This window comes from Rhineura floridana, chromosome 7 (genome assembly GCF_030035675.1).
Source record: "Rhineura floridana isolate rRhiFlo1 chromosome 7, rRhiFlo1.hap2, whole genome shotgun sequence".
In the NCBI taxonomy this organism is placed as follows: Eukaryota; Metazoa; Chordata; class Lepidosauria; order Squamata; family Rhineuridae; genus Rhineura; species Rhineura floridana.
In genome coordinates, this window is record NC_084486.1 from 122374173 (window position 1) to 122401702 (window position 27530).

Consider the following 27530-nt stretch of genomic DNA (forward strand, 5'->3'; position numbering starts at 1 on the left):
ACAACATTGGCTATTTAATAAGCACTTTAATGTGTTTGCAGGGAGACTATATAATGTTGAATCAAAGCAAGGTTTATCCCACATTTTCCACTGTATTTTCCTCTCACTTTCCTTATCACAAAAGGTCTGATCTTTTGGGGAAGTGGGTTTGCTGCGCAAGAGCTCCAAATCAGTTTTATTTGTGCAACCTGAATTTGTCAGTACGTGACTGAATCCCGCCTGAAAATAGTAACAATCTGGAAGGGGCTCCCCCCCACACACACCAGTGTTCTCTCTCTACTATCAGAGGTAAGATGCCTCAATACCAGTTGCTGGAAACCACAGGAGGGGAAAGTCCTTTTGTGCTTAAGTCCTTCTTGTGGGGTTTCCATAGGCATCTGGTTGGCCACTGTGAGAACAGGATGCTGGACTAGATGGGCCTTTGGTCTGATCTAGGAGGGCTGTTCTTATGGATAATATTATAATGTGTAAAAGAAAGCAGATAAGGCAATGGAAAGCTGCTAATAATTTCAATTTTCATCAAGAGACAGACCAGAAGCTCCCATAAAGAATAAGATCTTTAACTGATGCCAAAATATTGTAAAGCAACATATCGCCCCTTCCTCTGAACCTTCATCAGCTCTTGCATTGACAATGCAGTGGAAGAAACAGAGCATGGAAAAGTTACTTTTTTGAACTACAGCTCCCATCAGCCCAATCCAGTGGCCATGCTGACTGGGGCTGATGGGAGCTGTAGTTCAAAAAAGTAACTTTTCCAAGCTCTGGGAAGAAAGGGGCTGGAGTCACAATGGAGTATGACAGAGAGAAAGAGAATGTTGCAACCTGGCTATTCTCATTAGAGATACCTTTGTAAACATTAACACAAAGTCAATCTTAGACAATAAATGAAGAAGCTTGCATAGTGACCCATCTCTTGTGGATGACAGGAGATTAATTACAGAACACTAGTGTCATAAACAGCTTTACTTTTTAAAAGAAAGGAATTATTTAAATTCATCCGTTTGCCTCATTTATCTTTCTAAATATGTTTTGACTAGGTGCTAAACTCAGTTCATATAATAGGCATAAAAATGTGTGTGTGTGTGTGTGTGTGTGTGTGTGTGTGTGTGTAATGCAAATATAAAGCAAGTGCCTGTTTCATTGTTCCCTTTTCATTTTTCTTTTGCTAATCTCTCTGTTTTTGGCTTCTCTTTCTAGTTTGTAGCATGAGCAAGAATTGACATGCAGCTTACGAGAGATTGTCCTGTTATGCAGCTGTCCCTCTCATAAAATGCGACACATTTCTGCATGCATAATAAGAAACAATTTGACAGATCTTCCAATCCAAGGAAAATAATAAATATTCCAAGACATGAGACCTTTTTTTTTTGGAAAATGTGGGAAAATGACCTCCTTTGACAGACATTTGGCTTGGGTATGAGTCTCAGATGGGAACTAAACATTGTAGGATTGTTCCCACCCTCTCCTTCTGCAACATCTAGTACCATATGAATGAATGATGCTGCTTTATATTGGGTCAGACTGACACTCCATCCAGGCTGTTACTGACTGCTCTCTAACTGGCAGTAGTTTTCCAGGGCTGTTGTTGTTTCTTGCAGTTATGAATTGCTGCTCATAACTCAAAATGATTTACAATAGCACATATAAAACAATTAAGTATATAAAAACAGTAAAATCAACTGTATATATATAAGCAATTTAAAAACCAATGATAAGTATAAAAAGAGTTTAAAACAACAAAAGCACATGCATAAAATCAATGCAAATCCAAGACACATAAAGATCTTTAGCAGACACTGAAAAAAAAATACAGGAGGCGCCTGTCTGATATGCAGTGGGAAGGAGTTCCAAAGGGTGGGTGCCACCGCACTAAAGGTCCAATTTCCACATCATGCAGAACAGACTTCCTGACAGGATGGTATCTGCGTATTCTGTCTCCAGCAGTACACAGTGATTCGTTGGGTATGTAGGGGATGAAGCAATCCTTTAGGGTTCCCTGTGTGTGTGAATGAATGAGATGGGTATGTGGTCTTTTGGATTCACTGATGAATCATTGTTGGGAAGTGGCCTCCAGAAGTTCTCCACAAGGGAATGTGGCCCTTTGATCAAAAAGGTTCCCCACCTCCGTTTTAAAATGAGATGCTGGGGAATATAGCTGGGATCTTCAGGATGCAAATCATGTGTTCCACACCGAGCTACAGTCTTGTCCCATCCTACAAAATGCACTCTGTGACACTGGCATTACTACATTTCCGCATCTTCATAACATGTCTCTAAACACATCTGCAGCAGACTACTTATCCGTGTTCAGGGAATAAGCTCTTTCAGAATATGAATGACTGAGAGAGAATTTAGCTTAGATGTATACTAAAGAAACCATTTCCCACTGCAACCCTTGCTCTATTCTGCCAGAGAACAGGCTGCTGTCTGTCCGGTTGAGCTCGCCCAGAAACTAAAAGATAAAAAAGCCAAGTCTGGGTAACTTTAGATTGTTTAGACTAGGTAGCAGAGCAAAAATATAAGGTACTCAGGAAAGCAATGGAGATATGATTTCCAAAAATAGGGAAATAATATATTACTGAATAATATATTACTGAAATAATATATTAAAAGAAACAATTAACAGATGAACTGTTGTTTAAGGAGGAAGCAGGGTTGTGGGCTGTGCAGTTCAGCTTCAGAGGAGGTGGAAAGGTTACCTATCCTTCCTCTAGGTTACATTCAAAAACCAGCAAAAGAGGGACATGATCCAATGGTGCAAGAATGAACACCCAACTGGGAGCTGCTGCCCGTGGTGGGGCAGAGCCACAGAGCTGCCCTTCTGATACTGGTGTCACTGCACCTGGATGGGGCAGGATAGGGCAGCAGCAAGGGCGGGGGCTCTGCAGTCACACTGGAGGAAGCATCTGATTGGCTCCACTGCAGCATCAGCACATCCCCAGCCTCACCCCCACCCTGGTCCACACCAGCCCCATCCAGGTGAGCTGAAGCAATACCAGTGTCAAGAGGGTAGCTCATTCATTCTGCCCTATCATAACAGCCACTACTGGGCAAAAGACTCAAAAGTTTTAGGGAGTGGAAAGGAGAGGCTTAGGAAGGGGTGATAAGACTCCAAGGAGACTGGTGGGAAGTAGGGATGGGGGAGAGATTTGATTCAGTTTGCATGTAAAAGTGAACCTACCTAATTTGGACTTTCCCAAACAATTCTAGAACCAAAACACAGCCATCCTTCAAAATTTGCACTTCTCTGAATTTTGCAATGCAGTTTTCTAGCCAAAATGTATATATTGGAAGTAAGAGTGGGAGCAGATTAGTAGTCCATGATTGGTCACGGAATCCTACTATCCTGCCTCTAGTATAGGTGTTTTTATTTTAAAGCATTCTCTGAAAGTTGCCCCTGGAACTTCAGGAAGACAGCGTGTAGCTCAGGGGTGGGCAGCAGAAGATAAGACCGAGATCTACTGGTAGGTCTGTGTGATTTAAAAAAAATATTTATTTATTTATTTAAACAATTTCTAACCCTCCCTTCTACCCCACAATGAGGCACTCAGGGCAGCTCACAATGCAATCGTACACAGTAAACAAAAACACAACACATTAAAATAAATTAAAATACATAAAATATACCTGACAATTCAAGGAGAGTGATATTAAAAGAGGACTAAAGAGATAAAACTCAAAGAGGAAAAAATAAAATCAGTTTCAGGCTATACCTTCACATTTGCAGTAGATCACCTAGGATTCTGATTCCCAATTGTTTAACAATAATAACACAAATACTTTTTCATTTCTAAACTTCAACTGCTGAGAGGAAGAAAGCTGGAGATGGGGAGAGACCAGGGAAGGATTTTGAGTGCCAGGACTGCGAGTTCACTTCTGGCATTGAAAGCAAATTCCTGGATAGAACATGTGCTCAGAGGCACCCTGTTTCTTAATTCTGAGTCTGTTGGCCCTTCCTCAGCAATGATTTTGCACCCAGCTCCTATTGGTGGATCTTGGCATTCTAGTAAAAAAAAAGCAGATGCTGCATGCCTGAGCTGCTTACCCCCCCCCCGATGTAGCCCCATAATTCTGTTCCTATACCATCTTTAATGGCTAGGTGGGGCTGGATCCATAAATTAAGCTGTGAATGCATATTTGTTCATCCCAGGCATGGCCCCTTTGTCACTACTGAAATATAGTGGTTGTGTGGTATTTCAAACAGTGCTACACTGACTAAGAGCAAAATAAGAGTCCCGCTGGATCAGGCCAAAGGCTCAACTAGTCCAGCATCCTGGTCCGATAATGGCCAACCAGATGCCTACGGGAAGCTTGCAAGCAGGACCTAAGCGCCACAGCACTCCCCCCCCTCAGAATCTGAGCAACAGATACTCAGAGGCATACTACCTCCAGCCATGAAGGTACAGCATAGCTATTGTGGCCAGGAGCCATTGATAGCCTTATCCCCCATGAATTTGTCTAATTTATTTATTTAATAAATCTTTTTTAATCCTCTTTTAAAGACATCCAAGTTGGGGGGGGCATCTCTACCTTTTGTGGGAGCAAATTCCAGAGTTTAACTATGTGCTGTGTGAAGAAATACTTTCATCTGTCCTGGATTGGGTGTGAAGAAAGTGCAGCCACGGCTTGGGCTGCCAGACAACGCTGGGGCCTCCTTGTCGGTCATGCCATGGAGCGCTTTTACCCCCTTTTATCGAGCTTCCCCTCAAAAACTGGCAAAATCAAGGTGGTTTTTTGCAGATGAAAATGTTCCCAGGGTATGGCCTGAAGATACATGAGGCCACTGCCTTCCTGAAGGTAACCCGGATGGTCAGTACCTGGACAGGTGGTTGCCTGGAAGAACCACTGCCTTGAATTCCATGATGGAGGTAAGAGAGGATATAAATGCAGGGGGGAAGCGTTAACAAAAAATGCCCCTCATTTTTGGCCCAGCCCTCATTTCTAACAGCTCAGTTCTCATGCTGCACCAAGTCAGAAGTGACATTTATGGCAACTTGAGCATTGCACATTCTGAGCACACATACTTAGTTCATTGCTTAAAAACATTTATAGCCCACTTTTCATGAAAAGCTAAAGATGGCTTGTATAAAAGAAAATGCTTACCTAGCTACAATCCTATGTGCCAGGGCTAAGGCCCAAATGCAGCCTTCCAGGCCTTTCTGTCCAGCCTCGGAACTTCTCTCTCTAGCCACACATCCTCTTCCCAGGCCCTCCTTGAATACCTTTGCATGGCTGGCATGTGCCCTTGAACCTCTTGCTCGCTTACCTGGATGGAGGAGGGAGAGATGTGGGTGCTGGTGAGTGTCTCAAAACCTCTGACTTCTGTGTGGCTGGAATGTAGCCTGTAGAAAGCCCACTTTTTGCTTCTGGCCCCACCCACCACTGGCATGTGGCCCACAGAAGGCTGCTCACAAGGGAATGCGCCCTCAGGATGAAAAAGGTTACCCTCCTGGGCTATAAACACCTGGGAGTAAATCCAGTTGTACTCAGAAGGGCTTTCTTAGTAGATATGAAAAGGAAAGCATTGTTATAGGTCAATCGTTTTAATGTCTGTGTTCAAATCTTGAGTTCAGTGATATGTACTCTAAGGAAGTGTGCATAGGGTTTCAGTCTTGCTTGGAAGTAAATCTATTTGATTTTCTTATGGAAATTAGTTTTAAGAATGTGCTGTTTGGATTGCAGCCTGAGAGATGAAAAACAGTAACATCTGAACATGCATAATGTAGTTTGGTGAAACAATAATCGCATGGACAATTTTGTTTTTTGAAGGGGGAAAAAGATGTAAGGGACTTATGAAAGTAGCCAAAGGGATTCAGATGATTTAGTGAGATATTCAGCCACAAGCGCTGAAAGCACTCAAAAGCAGCAATACTGAAACCTCCTGGGTCTATTTGAGGTTTAAGTGACTGTTTGAAAGTCTTTTCAGAGCTGCTGCTGAAAAGTCTAATTTGCCTTTGGTAAATCTAGCTATTTTGCAAAGTTCCAGTTTAAGTCTGATTGGTCACAAAACCGACCAACCTTGAACTTCAGTTTCGTTAACTTGTCAAATTAATCAAGTTTGAACTTTCAATTTGCTAAACATCAAACTAATGTAATGAAGTCAAAGACATTTGTGTACTTAAAGTGAACTTGAGGACTCAGCCAAACCAAAATCTGAATTGTTTTCCTCAGCTGAAAGTATCTTTGCACAGTGTTAATATGGAACACTTAAATATCCTTAGGAATATTGTAGACAGGGCTGGTCCTGTCATTAGGCAGATTGAGGTGGCTGCCTCAGGTGACAGATGCTGGGGGATAGGGAATGGTGGCAAAATGCTGAAGGGCAAAGTTATGTTTGCCATGCATGGCCTGCTGCCCACAGATGTAGTGGAAGATGCCGCCCCATTATTAACAGTATTGAAATAAGATTCAACTGCCAGCCTGGCTGGCTTCTGCACATGGAAATGGAAGGAAGAATCTTGTCCTCAGGCAGCAAGATGTCTTGGATCGGCCTTGATTACAAAAGTAACTCAAGGAAAGCTGTTATCATCTAAAAGCCCAAAGAACTCTTGGTCGAGCTTTGGTGTGGCCAAAAAGGGCTGGGCCTATGCAGGCAAGAGATGAAGTTGTGAATGAAGGGCAGCTGATTTTCAAGGCCCAATGGTGGCTCTGAGAGACACATGAGGCAGGGAGAATGGCCCTTTTCAAGGCAACCTGTGCCAGCATGGCACCCTGCCGATGCTTTGGATTACAACTCCGATCAGCCTCAGCCAGCACAGTTATGCTGGCCGGGGTGATGTACCACAAACATCTGGCGGGTACCAGGTTAGCAAAGGCTGTGCTAAGGACAGTTGCTGGGAAAGGAATTTTGTAAAGTTGCGTCTCCTGCCTGGTTTTGAGGCTCCCTGCTTCGTCTCCCTCAGCACAGTCTTTTGACAGCTGCTGCTCAAAGAAAGAGAAGCACAAAGAACCACTGCAGTGGGCAGGGTACACCTGCTTGTTGTCATATGCTTTCAAGTCAATTACGACTTATGGTGACCCTATGAATCTTTTTTGTATATACTCATAGGTTTTTCATGGTAGGAGGTATTCAGAGGTGGTTTACCATTGCCTTCCTCTAAACCTACAGCACCCAGTATTCCCAGGCGGTCTCCCACCCAAGTACTAACCAGGCCTGACCCTGCTTAGCTTCTGAGATCAGATGATATCGGGTGTGTTCAGGGTGGTATGACCATAGGCTGGGTACACCTCTATCATACTGAAAACAAACAGGCTAAGAAATGGATGTTCAGGCTGACTTCAGTGCAGCCTGGCTTCCTTTCCTTAACTTAGGAATTTTCTGCCATAGATATTAGTGGACCCAACTCCATTCTCTGGCAGAAAATAAAAGACTTGATCCATACACAGTGTTAGCTTTCTTCTCACTAGGGAGCTAACCTCCAATTTCAGTGCCTCATCCAGCCCCACCCCCAGCAAATTTTTCTGACTTCTCCCAATTTTGGAAAGGCAAAAAGAAAACAAGTAGACACAGCAGCACTGAGTGGGGGGGATGGGGATGCAAACTGCGCTCTTCCTGATCACCAGAATGATTATTTGATGAGTGGAGATTATTGCCCTCCTTAGCTAACTTGCACAGATTAGGTGAGAAGGGAATGTGTGTGAGAGAGACAGAGAGCTCCTGTGAGTGTATGACAGTATGGCTGTTATGCAGCCCTCCTGAAGGCTGGCCAAGGGTGAATGGTGGTCCTTGGGGCAAAAAAGAAAAAAAAAAGGTTAATCACACTGATCTACATGTTCAGTTAATGTGTGGAAGCAGTAAATGTGGCCACTGGACTTACCCACAACCTCCAAACATTCAGCTGGAGATGAGAAAGGGCCCCACATGTGTACAATTGTGCACACATAAGCCTAAACCAGATGTTATGATTTACAGCAGGTGTGGGGAACCTTTGGCCCTCCAGATGTTACTAAGCTACAGCTCCCATCATCCCTGGCCATTGGCCGTGCTTGTTGGGGCCGATGGAAGTCACATTTCAGCAGCATCTGGAGGGCCAAAGGTTCCCCACACCTGATTTACAGTAAATTAACACATGAGGGGAGCAACAAGCAAGAGCGCTCTGCCCTCACCGTTGCCCTAAACTTGTAGAGGGCAACTGTCTGAAGTCGGGAGCCTTCAGGACTTTCAGAACCTTGATTATCCAGTGCAATACAGAAGGCTCCCCTCTTCAGTCACCTTCTGCAAGTTGAGGGTAATAGGAATAAGAGGGGCAGAGCCAGCGCACTCATCCCCTCACAGGTTTACTCTAAATTGTACACCTGAAGAGGGTTATATAATGTCTGTGCTTGCAATTAGGAACCTTGATTCCACCAGGATTCCCATGTGTGCACAGTTGCAGGAGTGTACAGCCCTTTCTCATCTTCTGCTGAACATGCGGAGAGGAGACCAGAGAGGAAGGCCAGGCAGCACAGTCCTGATCCTGCTCTTAGAATGCATGATAACAAAGGTGAAAGGATTGCTATTATGAGGTGATGGAATCCTGAGGTGGTAGTAGAGCTGAGTGTGCCACTTCAGACTGCAGGTGGGGGGGATACTACTTTTGAATGCTTCCTCCCTGAAATTTTATTTTAAAAAAAAATCTTCTAGCAGAAATCTAATACATCAGAGAAGGCCTAACTCAGATTGGTCCCAGCTGTACTCATTTGGCAAGTGCATGGGTGTGTGGGTGGGAGGGAAGGAAGGAATTATAACTATTATTTTACCCAAGGGGGCATTCAAAAGGTATCCTCCACCTGCAGACCATTGGTACAGACCATTGTGCCACCTTAGATCTCTGCCACTTCTGCCTTTGTAGATCAAGGCCTGAACTGCAGCTCTTGGGGGGACAGTATTGGAGACAGTTTGCCCCTATCCTGGTGCTAGGAAAAATGTTTCCCTTTTTATTATTCAAGTGGATAGCATCTAAGGTAAAGTATTTTACTCCTAGATGGAACACTTGCCGTTTGAGAGCAGAGGTACAACACACACACACTGGCAGTGACCATCCCATTCAGGTGGCAGTTTTCATTTCATTCAAATTAGGAGGTGATCAAAACTTTTGCTTTCCTTCCTCTGTACTTGAGGAAGACTATTTGCCCCAGACACATCCTGGGAGGCAGCCCAGGGTATCTTCAGAATGAGCTGTTGCTTCCTAGTGAAGTAGCCACAAGACAGGGGAACAAATTTTAGGTTTTTAAGCTCATATAAGTAGTTTGAAAATAATTATTCAAATCTTTGTACCTTGCCCTATTTATGGAACCTTCAAAACAAATAAAATTTAATTGATTTATAACAGATGTGGCTACGGCCATACCACCCTGAACATGCCCGATCTCATCTGATCTCAGAAGCGAAGCAGGGTCAGGCCTGGTTAGTACTTGGATGGGAGACTGCCTGGGAATACCGGGTACTGTAGGCTTACAGGAAGGCAATGGTAAACCACCTCTGAATACTTCTTACCATGAAAGCCCCATGAATATATCCAAAAAGAGATTCATAGGTCACCATAAGTCATAATAGACTTGAAGGCATATAACATAACAGATGTGTGTGTGTGTGTGGGGGGGAGAGATGGAATCTGACTGTGAACACAGAATTCAGGCTGTGGCAGGTTTGTCATATGCACTACAGGAGGAACCTATGGCCCTTTGAGACTACAGTTCTCATCCCTGACTATTGGCTATCCAACAACATCTGGATGGGAACACAAGAAAACCTGCTGGTTCAGCCCACTGGCCCATCTAGTCCAGCAGATGCCTATGGGAAGCTAGCAAGCACAGGTTCCCTATGCAGCTGAGTGATGAAACCTCTCAGAGACTAAACAAATTTATTGTGGAGTGCAGCCTACAAAAACGTAGGGCATAATAAATTTGTTAGCTTTTTTGCTCAAAAGCCTGTTCCTGGGTTGTATCCAATCCTACTCATACTCTGAGCAGCTCCATTGAAATTAATGGTCATGACTAAAATAGGTCCATTAATTTCAGTGGATCTACTCTGAGTAAAATTTAGTTGGCTACAGACCCAAGTTTTTACGCAGGCCACTGAATTGAATAAGACTTATTCTCCGGTAAAGCATGCAGAAGACTACAACACTCTAGTGCTAAGGGAAGAGGGGGAACTGCGATCAAGATTGCCTCCTTTTGATTTCAGAATCGCATTTGACAGTGAGGACTTCTTGCGCCGCGGCCCTCTCCACCTTTCCTGAGAGGGGCGAGTTTCCTCTTACTAACTTCCAACTCCGATTTGCACCTTTTCAGGACCCGGATGTTTTTAAAAAAGCAGACTGCACTTCGTGGTCCCGCCCCTCCCAAAGACAGAAGGAGGGGAAAATAAGCCTCAGTATGCTCTCCCTTTTCCCCTCCCTGCTTCAAACAATCCCGGGAAGCAGCACTGACCCTCGCCCCCCATCCTTCCTCTCTGACCCCGCCTTGGCAGCAACCCATCCGGCGGCCTCCTGGCGCCTTAGTCGGCCGTCAATAGGCGGGCTACGCGAGTCGCTGCCTCTCGCTGCTGCTTCTCCCGCCCGTCCCCGAAGAAGGCGGGCCGCGGGGATCCGGCTCCTCCTCGCGGGCGGCGCGTACTGGTGGGGCGGGCGGCAGGATTAGCTCATCTCGGCCGCGGAGGCAGGCCAGCCAGCAGCAGCAGCAGCAGCGGTATTTAGCAAGTGGCAGCGGCTCGTCCGCGGCAGCTTCATTCTTTCCTGCCTGCCTCGTTCCGGGTTGCTTCTCAGCGGTGGCTGCGGACTGACGGAGCGCGTTCCTTCTCACCCAGTCTCCTCCTCCTGCGTTTCTCCGGCCGGCTCTATGGCTGTTTGCAATGGAGACGCCAAGGTCAGTGCCGCGCCGGCGGGAGGAACAGAAAGACGAGAAGTGTGTGTGTGTATGAGTGTGTCTGAAGGGAACGAAGACGGCAGGAAGGAAAACGGGCGGGCGGGAGAGGGGAGAGGAGAGCGCCTCGGAAGAAGCCGCGCCGCTGCGCCTCCGTTCCCTTCCCGTGTCGTCGTCGTTGTCTTTCCCCTTCTCCCGGCCTGCCAATCTTCCACCGGGGGGCTTTGTGTGTGTGTGTGTCGGAGGCGGGAGCCATATGGGGAGGGCAGACCCTGCCCCCCCGCTTTGCCTCCTTCCAGGGTCCCCCACTGAGCTTCGTCTGCAAAAGCAGCAGGCGCAGCAGGAGGAGGATCAGGATCCCCTCCATTTCCCTGGCGTCCCCTTTTGGCCCTTTCCTCTCCTTCTTCCTTCTCCGGGAGAGGGAAGAAGAAGCTTCATGCCAGGCACATGGGGGAGAACAGGGGGAGGGGGAGGAATGAAGGGTGACTGGCACTCGCCTCCCCCAGCGCGGGCACCCGGGCAGGAAGGAGGTAAGCAAACGCCCGGCCCCGAAGTCTGCCGCTTGGTAGTCCCTCCCTTTTCCCTCTAGGCACGTTCCTGCTGCCACTTGTCCCACATGGGCTGCTGCTCCTTGCTTGCCTGGCAGTGAGGGCCTGTCTGTCTCTCCCTTTTCCCCCACCTCTCTCATAATGGTAAAAGAAAGGCGATCAGCTTCTATGTCGCTGACATAGTGGGCTGGAGTTTCGGGGGGGGGGGAGAGAGAGACAGGGAACCGTTGTGGTAGTCTGGTTCTTTTTTAAAGGGGTCCTGCCCCATAAGCACAGAAATGTCAGGTGCTTGTTAATGGGTTAGTTGCCCCACCTGCAAAGGGGGGGCGATATTAGTGTGTGTGTGTGTGCAGGCTAAGAAGAAGAAAAGTGGGTTCTTCCTCCAAAACAATGTTTGAGAAGTGTGGTGATGCGAGAGGCTCACCCACTCTAAAGAGGGCTTTTTGGCAGCATGTTCATATTTGTGCAGTGTGCATAAGTTCTCTTAACATCCCTTCAACTCTGCTTGTGGGGATGGTAGAAAGCCTTGCTCTCCCCCCCCCCATGCACACACCACTTACTTTTTGGGTGCATGCTCGTCTGTGAAGTGTGTCTAATCTGTTCAAGTAATTCTGAGAACAGGAGTGTTTGAAAGAATGCTTATTCTGAAAGAGAAGTGCCAGTACTGCTACGTTCTTGGAGGAATTGCTTGCTTCCTTTTTCCTGCTTGTTGAGCATGGGATGAGGTGTAATGAAACAACTCAGCTAATTCATCTTTGGGCGGTTTCACTTGTAATTGAGCTGTGTGACCAGATTGCTTCTGTGTTGTCTGATGGTTGCTCCCTGCTACCCCCCACAAAGTTTTTAACTGTAGCACATTCTCTTCCATGTCAACTAAAAGGAATACCCCCCCTTTACATTTAGATACTGCCAATATGTTACAGTGTGTCACACACACTTCTGATTCCTAAATACTGTATGTTCTTTATGTCTGGGCAAAGTTAGCTCTGATTTAAAAGCAAGGAAGTTAATATTCTACCAGAGGAATGATGTGCTCCAGTATTTTGCAGTTTCAGATCTTTCTAAAAATGGGTGCATTTACGAAAATAGTAGCAGGGAATGTTGTATGTAAACGTGGTAAGCTGATTGGCATCGCTTATGTCTGGCTCAGACTTTATGCCCCTTGTCCTGTTAGAGAAAACTTTGTGGGTTTGGTTTAGCCACACACATTCTACTAGATTTGTAATATGCTACTGTACTGATCAGTGGGTAAAATAGCCAGAATCCTTTTTGCCCTTCCTACCTAGAGTGAATCACAGGGTCTTAATCTTTTTTCCTTGGACTACCCTTTTCTGGTTGTTCAACTAAATTGGGGATGGGGAAATTGGCCCTCCTGAAGTTGTTGGAATCCAACTCCCATTAGCAGCAGCCAGCATGAATAATGGTCAGGGATGATAGGAGTCGTAGTTCAGCAGCATCTGGAGGGCTGCAAGGTTCCACATCCCTGGAATAAGCATTAGTTATAGTTACAGTAAGAACAAATCTTTCCCAGAAAGAACCACCCTGGGTGTATATAGTCTGCATCACATACCAACTAATGGGCTTTCATGTCATAGTCTAGACTCTAGAGAGTAAGGACAGATCAAAAACAGGAATAATTTTGCTGGAATTAGACTAGTCTTTTCTGCAGCATTCAAAGGAGCTTAAAGAATTGTAGGAAGTTCTCTCCTTCCTCACGGCCTTTATATATAGATGTCAAAGAAACAGAGGAAATAAGGACGTCAGAGTGACATGAATATTTTTTGTGCCGTGCCATGTTGGAGCAGGGGCAAGGTGTTTCAAATTATAGGTATCCGTTGTATGGAGGAGACATCTTTTATTTCAGAGTGTATAAGCTGCTCTGCATTCGGGGGATACCTGAGCAGTGTACAGAAATGGAATATAAAACCTAATACAGAAAATGTGACTGCATTAACACGTAAAAATCAACAAGCATTAAAAACTGCAGAAGTAAAATAGACTAATTTGGGAAAGCTTGGGACAAAAGCAAAGCTTTCAGCAGACATCACAAATACCACAATGTTGGGGGTAGTTTTGCTCTGAGGCAAGAGAATTCCAGAGAACTGGCACCACCCAGTGCTAAAAGACATGCCCAAGTCACAGCATGCTTTACTGCAGTGACATGTGGCACTGTTAACAAGTCTTCACCCACACATCTAAGTGGCTGAAGTGGGATGCAGGCTTCTCAGGTACCCTGTTCAGAAGCATTTAGGGCTTTATGCGCCAGTAGTAAAACTTTGAATCTAGCTCGGTAGCAAATTGGCAGCCAATACAAAGCTTTCAGTAGAGTTGTTGCGTATTGTCAGTAGGTTACCCCAGTGAGTATTTGTTCCCAGATGCTGGCATTGGCTGTTTTTAAGTGTCATGCTTCTGTTATAGACTTCTCTGCTTGCAGCAGCATCCCACTTCTGATCTGGCTGGCCATTTTGTCAGGGACACAAAAAATGTGGTTGTGTAGCTCACATAACCCCCCTAAATTTGCCACTTAGGGTGATTGAGTAAAATAAATGTGTGTGAGTGAGAAAGAGAGACTGCAGAGTATATGGTGCACAGCTAACTAATACCAGCTGTGTCTAATCATATACTTTTAATTGGAAACTTTCTGCATTATGCAGCTGTGCTTTCTTATTTTTCCATACAAATAATTGCTTCAAAGTACTTTCACAGTTTCAGCTACTCTTTCCTTGCACTTTCAGTTCTTGAGGTTTTGCAGGTTCATCGCGATAAGTCTTGCAGCTTGAGCCTAATTTTGTTTTGTTTAAATATAATGTCCAAATAAATAATTCTGAGAAGCTGTTCTGTACTCAGCAAGATGCCCCAGAATATCATCATTTTATTTGTATGCTGCCTTTCCACAAAAAAATGTGCTTAAAGCGCCTTACTTAAAACTGAACCACAAATACAAAAACGATTTCATAATGACAAAAATAATAAAACAGTAGTATAACAGCAAATATTACAGTAAACACAAAACCCTTTTCACTGCTATAAATATAACAACATTATACCTGTTAACAGGCAACATTACACTTCCTGGCAACATAGCAAAAGTAAAAGGGAATTAAACAGTTTCAGCGTTGCCCCTAGGAACACCCCACCCATGATACTACTCGCAGTCCCACTCCTGCAGCAGCTTTTTACAAGACTTCCAAAGGCAGGGGGTGGTGGGTAGCAGGAAACAGCCCACCCATGATGATGTTAGAATATGAGGCTGTTATCTTACTAGATGGCTCCCTAGCCTCTATGTCTGTATAAGGAAGTGTTGAACATTACTTGTTGTGCAGATCTTCTGTCAATTTGGGGCTTTATATGAGGTTTTGCATTCTCTTCTGGAGAGGTGTCTTCCTTTTCGTTTGTTTTTGCAGGTGCAGTTTGTTCAGCCCAGAAAGTGTTGTTTTTGGCCCATGCAGTCCCATTCAGTTAAGTTACTTGTAGCCTGATGCTGTGCAGAGTTAAGTAGACCCATTGAAATCAGCAGGGTCGGTGGTTGGTCATGTGCCTAACTTTGCATGGGAATGCAGCCTTCCCTCTTGCCTCTGAAAAATATGCATGTGGTATAACATATTATAAAGCCAATGTGCTACCAGCTGCATGGCTGGTAATGCTTGGATCTTCTAAATGCTTCATGGCAGGAAGAGAGGATGAACAAGGTGTTACCTTACAGTGCCTGTTCTAAGCCCACTAACAAGCGCTATCCTGTCTGACTCTAGGGTGCTCCCCACTTCCTTCATAACTTCCAGTGGGTGGTATGTCTTTCTAAGGCATTCCAGATGTTTGTTGGCTTTCTCCATGATGTCTCCCCTGTATTTTTGTGAACTTGGAGTTTGAGTACCCATTTGGTATATAATGCAGCCTTCCCCAACCTGGTGCCTTCCATATGTTACTGGAGCACAACTTCCACCATCCCTGACCATTGGTGATGCCAGCTGGGGCTGTTGGGAGCTGGAATCCCAGCAGCATCTGGAGGGTCACAGTTGCCCTTCCCTGACAATACATAGGAACCAAATGTTAGTTCAGCCAATGGGGTCATGAACTCAGTGAAGCCCTAGTGGCATTTCTCATTCTCACAGTTAAACATGACTGTAGCTCCTGTCATTGCCTGAGCATTGACCATGCTGGCTGAGGCCAATGAGAGCTGAACTCCAAGACATCTAGAGGACACAAGGTTGGGAAAGCCTGTTATAATGTGCGCTGATGAAGATATCCTATTTCCCCCTCTATCCAGGCCCCCTTGTGTTAGGGAAGTTCAGTTAACCTTGATCAGCTGTAGCTGCAGGGGAATCTGTTGTCCTGGATGAGTGAGTGAGGACTAATGCACTTGGGGAGACTTAAAAAAAATTTTTTTTTATTGAGGCCCCATTCCCATGTTCACCTTTGATAGTAAAACAATTTCCCACTTGCTTCATCTGGTCAGTTCTACTCTGCAAACATTTTTTAATGACCAAGCCTTGTCAGGTGACAGGTTTGACAACTCGGTCATTATGGTAAGATAAATACATAGCTATCACTCTGTAGGAGACATATAAGAAATATCCTCCATATCATGTTGATGAGGTAAATAACCAGTGGATTTACCTTATGAAAAGCAAATCTAGGAGTTTGGCTGTGGGAAGATGCATTAGACACAGAGAACTGCTCCTGTGTGAATGGTCTTCCCTATCCATCCTTATCTTCTCTGGGTTAATATTCCCCCAATTTAAAAATAAAAGGGCAGGAGGAGAAATCTTTATGAAGTTTGGTATCTCTGAATTGAGTTGAGTGAGCATATGTGTAAAACGCATAGAAAGGACTTCCATTAATGCTGGGAATCTGTCTTAAATTGTTAATCAGCTCTGAGTACTGATTCTGAGCATATTGTGGTGAGAGGATCCAAACCAATCTATAGCTGATCTTCACAGGTCTGTGGTTGATAATTGAAGAAATCCCACTTTTACTTGGGCAGTCCTACCCTATCTGTCTCTTCCACAGCAAAAGCTTTTTTCACCACAGGGAAAATGGTATTTAAATTCCCTTGCAATATCCATTTTTCAGTGCAAAATAATGTTGGAGGATAAGTCTACAGTATAGTAGTAATAACGATTTGATTTCTTACTTTTCTTTCTGTGTAAGTTCCCAGAGTGGTTTACAAGAATGTAAAAATCAGTTAAAACCATCTCCATTCGAAGAATACATATCTTATGTGTCAAAAGACCACGGTAAAGAAGTGTGCCTTCAACCTAGAACAAACTGTATTCAGTGAAGGTGCCAGGTGCACCTCTGTGGGGAGGGAATTCCATAGCTTAGGGGTTGTTATAGAGAATGACCTCTTCCAGATTGTCTCCCCCGGACTTCCCAAGGAAAGCCTATTTTTATATCCCTAGAACATGGTAATAATTTATTTGATGACTTTTATCCCACCTCACACACACTTTCCTTGTCTCTTACTTAGCATGCATGTGCCACACATGTCTCTCTTTCCCTCCCCCACTCCTCTCCCTCCCCCACCCCTCTCCCTCCCCCCAAGTGCAACAACACCAGTGAATTTTGCTAAACCAGTCCTGGTGTTCTGAGTGTTTCAGCATGAAAGCAAAGAAGGGGTTCCTTTCGCTGGTTAGGCTAGCGTAAGATTGCTCTCTAATCTTTATTTCATTGTTTGGTATTCAAGATCTCTAAAACTTATACAGTTCTTGGAAACGGCTAGCAAAGCAAATCATGAGATGACTTTAAAAATTTTCATCATGTAATTGGTTTATTTGGCTGATCAGTCACAGATAACAGCAGACCTCATGAATGAGAAGATCTCTGTCAGCATAGACTCCTGTGATTTAAATTAGTCAACACAATCTGAGAGCTTGAAAGGAATGAAAAGGGCCTATTGTGATTTTATTCTGACCTCCTTGTCTACCATCACAGTGTTCTTTCCTAAATGAAGGTTTCTGATTCAAATGTTCTTAGCTCGTTAATGATTTCCCCTTTATGTAATTTCAGCTGTATTTGAAGCTATTTGCTGTATGGAAACCTACTATTGCAGCTAATGACCACAGTCCTCTGTGGATTCACTTAGAGTGGATTCACATGATCGTATCGTGACACGACTTAACAATTTATTCAGTGGTGAACCTGAATAAAAGGCAACTTTCGACTCACCAATGCCTGATAAATATAACCCATAGCGTCAACCTCCTGTAAGCAATCTTACCTTTAAAAGCAGCAATAGTTTTGCCCCTTTACATTTAATTGTAGGGGGGAACCTCCAGCTCACAGACCTAATTAGGCCTGCCAGGCCTCAAATATTGGCCCACCAGACGATTTGGGGGAACTGTAGCCACCTTTCCTGGGCCTGGCATCATATATGACATCAGGGGGCAGGAAAGTTCAAGCCAGGACTAAACTTCAAGCTGTGGATGCAATGGAGGAAGAATTGGGAGTGTACTCTAAGGGTGCTTCCACAGGTCTCATTTCCACAATGGCAAGATGAGAAATGGAACTGAATTGCCGGACAGAAGAGATTTCTCCTTGAGTAATTCAGTGGCAAAACGTTCTTGTTAAACTTTGATCATGTGTACTGATGAGATATAACACTGGTGTTTTGTTGGCTCACTGGACTTGTAACTTTCCCAATCCCATAACTATGGCAAAGAGGACAGGTGTGCCCTTCAGTCTATTTCATTCCTTCTCCTCTTCTCTCCTGCCCACATCCCCTCCCTTCTGTTAACTGTGGTGAGTTGTATGCCTCCACTGTGTGTGTGTGTGTGTGTGTGTGTGTGCGCGCGCGTGTGTACGTGTACGTGTATGTACAACATTTCTACTGTATACTGCCTGTTAACAAAAAGTTCTCTGGGCAGTTCACAGGTCAGACCCTAGCCATACCTTGTTTTATCAAGAGCCTGAATTCAGTGGCTTCAGCCTATGGTTAGAGTTTAGTTTGGTGCAGTTGTAATGGTAACCATAGTTAGTATTAAGGAGGGAGACCATGAGTGTGGGAGGAGATTATCAGAAGGGAGAAAGGAAATAATTTTTCTAGAATGTTGTTAGCCACATTGAATGCTACATTAGTAGTGGAAAGCCGGTGTAGAAATGGTTCTCATAAATTTACTACACAGAGGTAGAAAAATATACTTCTTCCCTCAATATATTCCCCTTTAAAAATTCTGTTTGTGCTTGTGTGGCAGAAGACCCTTCTGTATTTTGTTTTGAAAGTATGCATAAAATGGATGCAGTACATAAAAACTGTAACCTTTAAACCCTAAAGATATTGCTGTCTATATCCTCTGTAACTTTTGCCTTAAGACAGCTATAGTCCTATATACACTTGTTATAAGATTGCCTTAACACCCAGTTAAAAACCTGTAATCTTGTATCAGATTGCACTCTTATAATTCACGTTGATTTGAGTGCAATGATTATGTTCATGACTGACTGATAGATTTTAATTTGGTGTTCATTCCACTCCTCTTGAAAAGTATGCATGGAACAAAGCATAGTGTTCTAGATTTCCAAAATCCAGAATGATTGCTTATTGAAAAATGACATGCCCTGGGACATTAGAACTTGAGCTATGAGTACTGTGACTAGGCTGGCACCTAAGTGAGTTACAATAGACTGTGTTGGTCAGGCCTCAGGTGCACAAAGAAACATATGCAACATGGGCACCTGGAATGCTTAGGCAGCAAGAAGCCTCTAGGTTGGCCGGGGCTAGTATAAAATACTTGTGTGTATCTAGTCAACAGAACAGTACCTTCAGCATGCTGTGTTTCAGTCTGCAGCTTCTCAAGCTCAGCCATTGATCTTGGGGATCTTTATTTATTTAACAAAATTTATATATCTCTTGATTGGAAAAAGCCTCTAAGAGGTTTACAAAAAACATTAAAATTATCAATAAAACAGTTAAAAACAAGTAACTAAAACATTTTTAAAACAATTAAAACAGCATCAGACTAAAAAGATTTAAACACATCAACATCTATATGTGTCTGGATAGGCTTGCCCAAACAAAAATGTTTTAAGGAGTTGCTGGAAGGAATACAGCAAAGATGTCTACTTGATGTCAATAGGCAGGGAGTTCCAAAGAGTAGGTGCTGCCACACTAAAATAATGATTTCTTCCAAGTGTGGAACAAGTGTTATGTAGCACCTGTAACAGGGCCAGTTCTGCAGATCAATGCACTTGAGTGGGCGCACATGGGGTGGTCTGTCTTGTCTAGGTTCACATAGAACTTGGCCATAAATCTAGCTTGGCTCTAATCCTCTGTTGATGTCAGGGTGGTGTTTCCTCTGAACATGAGGTATTGTGCTAGAAAGAATTTTATCATTACATGGCATAATCAGTGGTTCATGGGTGGATCACTGTGTGTTATTCCTCCTTTCCCATCAAGACCCATTGAATCAGTTGATGTTTAATTGAATTACAGCAAACAGAGGTTAAGGCTCAACTGTAGCTTGGCTATGTTTCAGGAGAAAAGGCATATTAGTGTTGCACAATATAAAGTAATGCGACTTATCTTCTGATTGCAACCAGACTTTGGCTTTCCAAATTTATTAATGAGTATATATATAGTGTTTTGTTGAAATTAAACTTGCTTGCAAGTTTTTTTTGTAGGTAGCTTTCATGCTATAAAGAGATGCACTGATGCTTATCCTTTGCTTTAGTTATACCAAGAGTATAGACAAGTCCTGAAAGGTTTACATTGCAGTTCTGACATGATTTGAAACACCATTAAGTTTTACTACATTGGTGGGAGTTGTGGAAATATGCTTAGGTCATCCTGTGCCATACAGTGCAGTGATGTAATACTGTGTTGGCAAACCTATGTGTATGAAAGGTGCCCCATTGATTTCCTTCATAAGTGCCACTTGTGCATTTGTGGGCACAACTATGGTCAACCAGAGTCAGACTTGCAGACACATCCATGAAATTTTCTAGAATATAGAATATTTTATTAGCTTACCTGTCCATGCAACCAATGTTAGTCATTTACTGTGGTGTGGCTCTTAGCCTGATAAAGAACACATTCCCATTTGTTAAAACTTCCCAACCTGCTCACCTGTAAGCAGCATATTCTTGCCTGAGATGAGTGGCTATTTAAAAGCTTACATTTGGGCAACCTTCCCCATCTTCTCCCATGAAAGTGTTACTACTTCCATTACTAGATGCTGCTCCCAGCTATAGCAAGCAAGAAAGAAAACCCAGCTGCTTGCATGTTACAAATGTGTGGTGTAAAGCTATTAAGATTTAAGATACATATTCTACTTCATGGCCAAATATCACGGGCCACCAATTTGTTTCTGAGCCCAGTTCAAAGTCCTGGTTTTGACCTATAAAGCCTTATGCAGATCAAGACCCCAGATCAAGACACGGAACTGAAACAGCCTTGGTCGCTCTGGTGGATAATATGAGGAGGGCGTTGGATAGGGGAGAACACACTTTCCTCGTCCTCCTGGATCTCTCAGCGGCTTTCGATACCGTTGACCACGGTATCCTGTTAAGTTGGCTGGAGGGGTTGGGAATAGGAGGCACTGTTTTACGGCGGTTCCGTTCCTATCTCTCCAGCAGATACCAACGGGTAGCGTTGGGGGATGAGGTTTCAGACCCTTGGCCCCTCAACTGCGGCGTGCCACAGGGCTCTATCCTCTCCCCCATGCTATTCAACATTTATATGAAACCGCTGGGAGCCATCATCAGGAGTTTTGGGCTGCAGTGTCACCAATATGCGGATGACACGCAGCTCTATCTCTCATTTAAATCCTCACCAGAATTGGCTGTGGATACCTTGTCCAATTGCCTGGAGTCCGTAAGTGGATGGATGGGAGAGAACAGGCTGAAGCTAAACCCCGACAAGACCGAGGTGTTACTAGTGGGGGATAAAAGAAGGCTGGGAAATTTTGACCTGGTACTTAATGGGGTGAAATTACCCCTGAAAGACCAGGTCCTCAGCCTAGGGGTCATTTTGGACTCCCAGCTGTCTATGGAGGCTCAGGTTTCTGCAGTGAGCCGGGCAGCTTGGTACCAACTTCATCTGGTACAAAGGCTGCTTCCCTACCTTGCTCTACACCTGCTCCCACGAGTGATACATGCCCTGGTCTCCTCTCGATTAGACTATTGTAATGCGCTCTACGTGGGGTTACCCCTGAACACGATCCGGAAATTACAACTGGTACAGAATGCGGCGGCACGCTTAATAAAGCAGAGCCGTCGCCGGGACCACGTTACCCCAGTGTTGATGGAGTTACACTGGTTGCCAGTTGTGTACCGGGCCCAATTCAAGGTGTTGGTACTAACCTTTAAAACCCTATACGGTTCCGGCCCAGTCTATCTGAAGGAACGCCTCCAGTATCACCAAATATGCCACCAAACAAGATCAGCCTCACAAGACCTTCTCTCGGTCCCACCGGTGAAAACAGCTAGACTGGTGTGGACCAGAGAGAGGGCCTTTTCGATCGTGGCCCCCACCCTCTGGAACTTGCTTCCTTTTGACCTTCGTCACGCCTCCTCCCTGATGGCTTTTCGCCAAGCTTTAAAGACCTGGCTGTTCAGGCAGGCCTACGGGATTTCTGGGGTGGGTTAGGCTTTTATATTGTATTACTGAAGGATGGTTAGATGAATTGCTGTTAATATTGTAACTTGCTCTATGTATATGTTTTTATATTGTTTTTATATTGTGTACGTTGCCCAGAGTGTCCGTTTAGGCGGACATATGGGCGACTTAATTAAATAATTTTTTTTATTATTATTATTATTAATACTTCATGGACCACATGAACCAACTGGGATTCTGTGTTCTTCATCTGAGGCCCTTCTCCGTATTCTTCCCTCAAGGGAGGTATGGAGGGTGGTAACACAAGAATGGGCCTTCTCAGTGGTGGCTTCCCATTTATATGATGCTCTCCCCTAGGGAAGCATGCTTGGTGCCATCACTATCTGCTTTTAGGCACCAGGCAAAAACATTCTTGTTCTCCCAGGCATTTGGACCTTAATTTCTTGCTTATTTGCTAGTGGGATGGGGTTCAAATGCATCTGTTTTTATATATGTTTGTGTATTTTAGGTTGTTTTTGTCCTTGTTTCACACTTGTTTTTGATGTTTGTTTTTGTAAGTTGCTTTGAGTTCCACTTTTCTGAAAAAAGCAACAACTAATAAATATAAATCTAGTTTAAGCAGAAGTTGATTCCTCTCTTCACTGCAGTGATACCTGCTAAGATCTGTATACATTAGAGAAGTCTGACTACAAGACATAATGTAGTGAGGGATTATGTAGAATTAGTTTTGTGCAAGAAGAAACTTTTTCTTTTCCATATGTTGACTAAGAAGTAAAAGTGTGCTTCAGACTTGATGTATGTGACTTTAATAATCCCTGTTATTCAGGGTCTTGGACTGGTCGATCAGGACGTAGTGCTGGAGCCCTAGGAAGGGGTCTGGAACTATCAACTTTGTGCCTGCATTCCTTAATAAACAGTATCTGCTAAACTTCACTAATGCAAAGTGTTTCTCCTAAATTTACTATACAATGCTTTAGTAAGAGTTTTGTTTACAGTGCTTTCTTGATTATTCCAAGAGACTTCCCATACCAAGAGTTTAATGATTAACTTCCCTACTTCTTCTTCTTTAAGTGGTTTGATATTTTGTTCTTGCTCTGTACTGGTGATCTGTTTGATAAAAGTGTGCAAATAATGTTCACAGTTGGAGAATGCTGGAGAAGATCTCAAGGATGGCCTGTGCCGCTATGAGGGAGCTGTAGTCATACTCGATGCTGGAGCCCAGTATGGGAAAGTCATAGATCGCCGAGTCAGGGAACTGTTTGTCCAGTCAGAGATCTTTCCTTTGGAAACGCCTGCCTTTGCCATCACAGAACAGGGATTCCGGTAAGATGATCAGTGTGTTGATTTTGTTTGTGTTTTAAGTTCTGAATTTTTATTTAATTTCCTACAGTCAATTTATTTTTGGAACCTATAGTGAGGGATGATCTACAGCCATACTACCCTGAACCTTTGAAGACGGTTCAGAAACTGCAGCTTGTGCAAAATGCAGTGGCCAGATTGGTAACAAGGACCAGGCAGTTTGAACATATAAAACTGATTCTGGCCTGCTTGCATTGGCTGACTGTATGTTTCTGAGCTTGATTCAAGGTGCTGGTTTTAACCTATAAAGCCTTACACAGCTTGGGACCACAATACCTGATGGAATGCCTCTCCCGACACGAACCCACCCATACACTATGCTCAACATCCAAGGCCCTCCTCCGGGTACCTACTGTGAGGGAAGCTGGAAGGCTGGCAACAAGGGAGAGGGCATTCTCAGTGGTGGCTCCCAAATTATGGAATGATTTGTTTGACGAGGTGTGCCTGGCGCCAACACTGTTATCTTTTTGGCGCCAGGTCAAGACTTTCCTCTTCCAGGCATTTTAGCATGTGTTTTTAAATTGCTTTTTAAAAATGTGTTTTTAAATTTGTATATTTGCTTTTAATGCTTTTAATTGTTGTAAACAGCCCACAGAGCTATGGAGCGGTATGCAAATGCAATAAATAAATAAAAAAATAGAAGCCTCTCCTAGGATTATACTGTTAGAGGATGAAGGTGGGGGAACTGAATGTTTGGATGCTCCCCTTGTCTGGCAGAAGACTAGTATGAGGAGGAAAGCTAGGCCAGAACCTTCACTGTAACCTGTGTTTTTGACTCACTGATTGCCCATTTGTTTCTGGGCTAAGTTTAAACTGTTCTCGCTGGTGTTTAAAGTGCTAAATGACTTAGGCCCCAAATATCTGAAAGTCTGCTTCCTTCTCTACAGACCCCCTTGGGTGTTAAGATCAGCGGGGAAGGGGGGGAGGCTCTTGCTTGTTACACTGCCCTCAGAAGCTTGTGTGGCCTGAGAGAGGCATTCTCTATTGCAGCCCCTGAGTTATGGAACTCCCTTCCCAGAGAGGTGTGTTTCACACCTTCTCTATACAGTTTTCATCAAATGCGGAAGATGTACATCTTTGCCCTAGCCCTTGACATTTAAGATGTGTAGCTTTAGGACTCGCCCTATTCTTTTGATTGTAATTTGTTTTAAACTGCCTTTCCTGTTGTATTTTAAATTTTTGACCCGCCCTGGGACCTTAGGGTGAAAGTCAGGTAATAAATCAAAATAATAAGTTTAGAGAATCTTTAATGGAATGGATATTCACTTGCCAGCCACATTTTGAAGTGGTACAGACTGTATAACATACCCCCCTTTAAAAAAAGAAAGTATATTGGCTCTGATTCTGATATAATCTGTTTTTTTAAAGCACATCAAAACTCCTTCTGAAAGAGTTCTAGACTTGAGAAAGAGGGGTTTTAGTAGTCAAGGCACCCATCAAAGACCATTCTGGTTTGGTATTTTAATGTGCACATATATGGTAAACTTAGAGTGCTCTGGGTCAGACTCAAGATCAGTAGGTGGAATTCCTAGTTTGACTTGTTTCCAATCAGAAGATGTGAGGATCCTATCTGTAAGTATGGCTAGACACACTGAGATTGTGGGAAGTAAGGGTTGAATGGAACAGAAAAATCTAGTATTGTCAACATGCTGATGACACTTTAATTCAAAATCTTTCTGCCATTTTCACCCAGTAGTATAGCATTAACTTTTATATAGCATAGGATGAAATCTATCAGGTTTCCCTAGGAAAAAGACAGGTGAACATGATGATTTAATATATTTATATACTGCTTGCTTCACAAACTACCTCAATGCAGTTTACATTAAATTAAACATATCATTACAAATCATAGAGCACAATTAAGATAACAGTAAAATATCAGTAACATCAATAATAAAACCACAAAATCAGTACTATAAAAACAAAAGAGCTTCAGGGCTCAAAAACAATCAAATCATAGCCACCAGAAAGCTGGGTGTGTGTGTAAAAAAAAAAAAGCAAATTTCATTTGAATAGTGAACTCCCAACAAACATGCCTCCAGAAGGGGGGGTGCCATTACCATACAAGGACTATTTGGTTCTTCCTCACCTCCAAGATGATGAGCAATTGCTTATTGCACCCTCTAGAATCTTTCAGTTTAAGAATGAGCACAACCATTCAAGTAGCTCTTGGAATACTTGCCAAGTGCCGCAGTTGCATCACTTAGACCAGAGTTTGCTAACCTGTGGCCATCCAGATGTTGTTGGACTCCCAACTGCCATCAGCCCCAGCCAGCATAGCCAGTGGTTAGGGATGATGGAAGCTTAGTCCAGAGTTGTAATCCATCAACATCTAGAGAGCTATAGGTGAGGTATCCCTGACTTAGACCATCATCATGGCACTGAAAGATCTAACAAGATTGATAGAAGAAATGACATCCCATCAATTTCAAAGTAAAGACTGCTGGTGAAAACCAGAAGTGCAGTATAGCAGCCCCATAAAAAAAATTTTTTTTTAGTGCCTAAGACTATCAAGGACTATACTGGGGTAACCTTTGGCCCTCCAGCAGTTGCTGGTCTACAACTTCCATAATCCCTGACTAGTGACCATGCTGGCTAGGGCTGATGGGAGTTGGCAGTCCACAACATCTGAAGGGTCCCAGTTAGCTACCTCTTCGCTCTACAAAGGAGATGAATTCATACACACGTGCTTGTAAGATCGAATGCACAAGATAACAGCTTAGATGATTTCACGTCCATTTACCTCCCTGTAAAAGCTTTGCTGGTCAGAATATTACAAATGCAGTGGCAGCAGGTATGCACTTGTTTTCCCACATCTGCCAGTCTTGTGACATAATATTTAAAAGTTATGCTGCAGTTGGTTTTGGGTTGTAAAGCTCTGTTAGGAGTAAGACAGGTTCTTCCTATTTCATAGTTCAACAAGATCATCAGCATAATAGTAATTCTAGTAAATGTTTTCCAGAGATGTCTGCAAATCCAGCCAATTCTGTGAGTTCCAGGGGTGAAGGTGGTTAGGATGTTTTAAGGCGGGGGTGTGGTAGGAGGAACAATCCCCCACTTAATCCTTCCCATGCTTGTTTAAAAAGACCACTTAGAGGAGGCCTGGATATCTCGCCAACAGGGACAAAGGTTGGCAAGACATCTGTTCCTTCATGAGATAATGGGCTTGCCATGACAACACTGTCTTCTCTATATATTCCATTCAAATTATTCTTTGCCTGATTCATACCGTTCGTGTTCTTGCTTTAAAATGTGCCTGCCTGTTTTTCTTCTGAAACATTGTAATAACAGAAATATTCACAACTTAAGTTAAATACATGGAAGACAACATCCTTTGCATACCTATTCTCCTGAGTGAATATTTATATTGCTGTTCCGTTTCTGCTACAAATTCAAGCAAACAACTTGTGCTCTTCTTGGGTTAAAGCTGTATAAAACACACACTAAATTAACACATTCCAGCAAAAGACTTGGACGTGATTTTTATATATTTACTTAACTGAATAGATTTGTTTGTTTCATTTGCACTTATTTTTATAGATGACAATAGACATAAATGGTCTGTCTGAATATTCAAGGTGTGCATAGAATGCACAATATATTTGGTGTCAGAAGCTCAGAAAATGTGTGACGAGCCAGGTGGCATTCTGGAATTTATCACAATTCCCAAATTAAAAACAGATTAGTTGCCTATCTACCCAGTTTATTTGTATCCCGCCCTATCCCAAGAGCTCTTGGTTGGCTGTTTGTTTCATATTGATATAAAATGTGGGGGAAGAAACATTTAAGTGTAAAACTTTGGGCTAAGCAGGAACTGTAGTGAACAGTCAAACATGAATATCCCCTGTCTACAGTCTGAATTGGTACTGTCTTGGAAGAAATCCACCCAAATCTGTTGGCCCCTAAAACCTAAATGCTTCTTTAATAATGGAGAATCTCAAGAGGTAGGAATAGGCTTACAACCTATGGGTGTGTCCATTGTAGTTATGGCACATCCAGAAGGCTCTAAGGGCCCAGAAGGCTCTAAGGGCCAATTCATGCAATCAATGGCTGAAGTGGCTTAAAGCTTTTTCCAAGACAGTCATATCTCAAATTGTATGCTTGAAGCTGGCATGTGAGATGCTAGGTTAACTCTTCTCCCTGATGTGCTGTTTTCTCTGCATGGTACAAAGATTCCGCCCACCATGGGGGAATATTTGAATATGAAACACCCCATCCCCTGTGGT

General features: G+C 43.5%; 1 protein-coding gene, 1 long non-coding RNA gene and 2 pseudogenes across 2 annotated transcripts in view; 2 read left to right on the forward strand and 2 right to left on the reverse strand.

The window, feature by feature from the left end:
• Positions 1-16: 16 nt before the first annotated feature.
• On the reverse strand, positions 17-11132 carry LOC133389451 (uncharacterized). The gene is made up of 3 exons (XR_009764113.1): positions 10411-11132; positions 5104-5266; positions 17-3470 (listed from the first exon to the last, which is right to left on the reverse strand). It is a non-coding gene; the product is annotated as an uncharacterized LOC133389451 (long non-coding RNA).
• Positions 7100-7218, reverse strand: LOC133389922 (5S ribosomal RNA; annotated as a pseudogene).
• LOC133389736 (5S ribosomal RNA) lies at positions 9316-9434 on the forward strand (annotated as a pseudogene).
• Positions 10346-27530, forward strand: part of GMPS (guanine monophosphate synthase) — a 50198-nt gene continuing 33013 nt past the window's right edge. The window contains exons 1-2 of the mRNA XM_061637113.1: positions 10346-10845; positions 23084-23265. Of these exons, the coding sequence (XP_061493097.1) occupies positions 10819-10845; positions 23084-23265 (209 nt within the window). The 5' untranslated portion in view covers positions 10346-10818. The remainder of the gene's footprint in view (positions 10846-23083; positions 23266-27530) is intronic.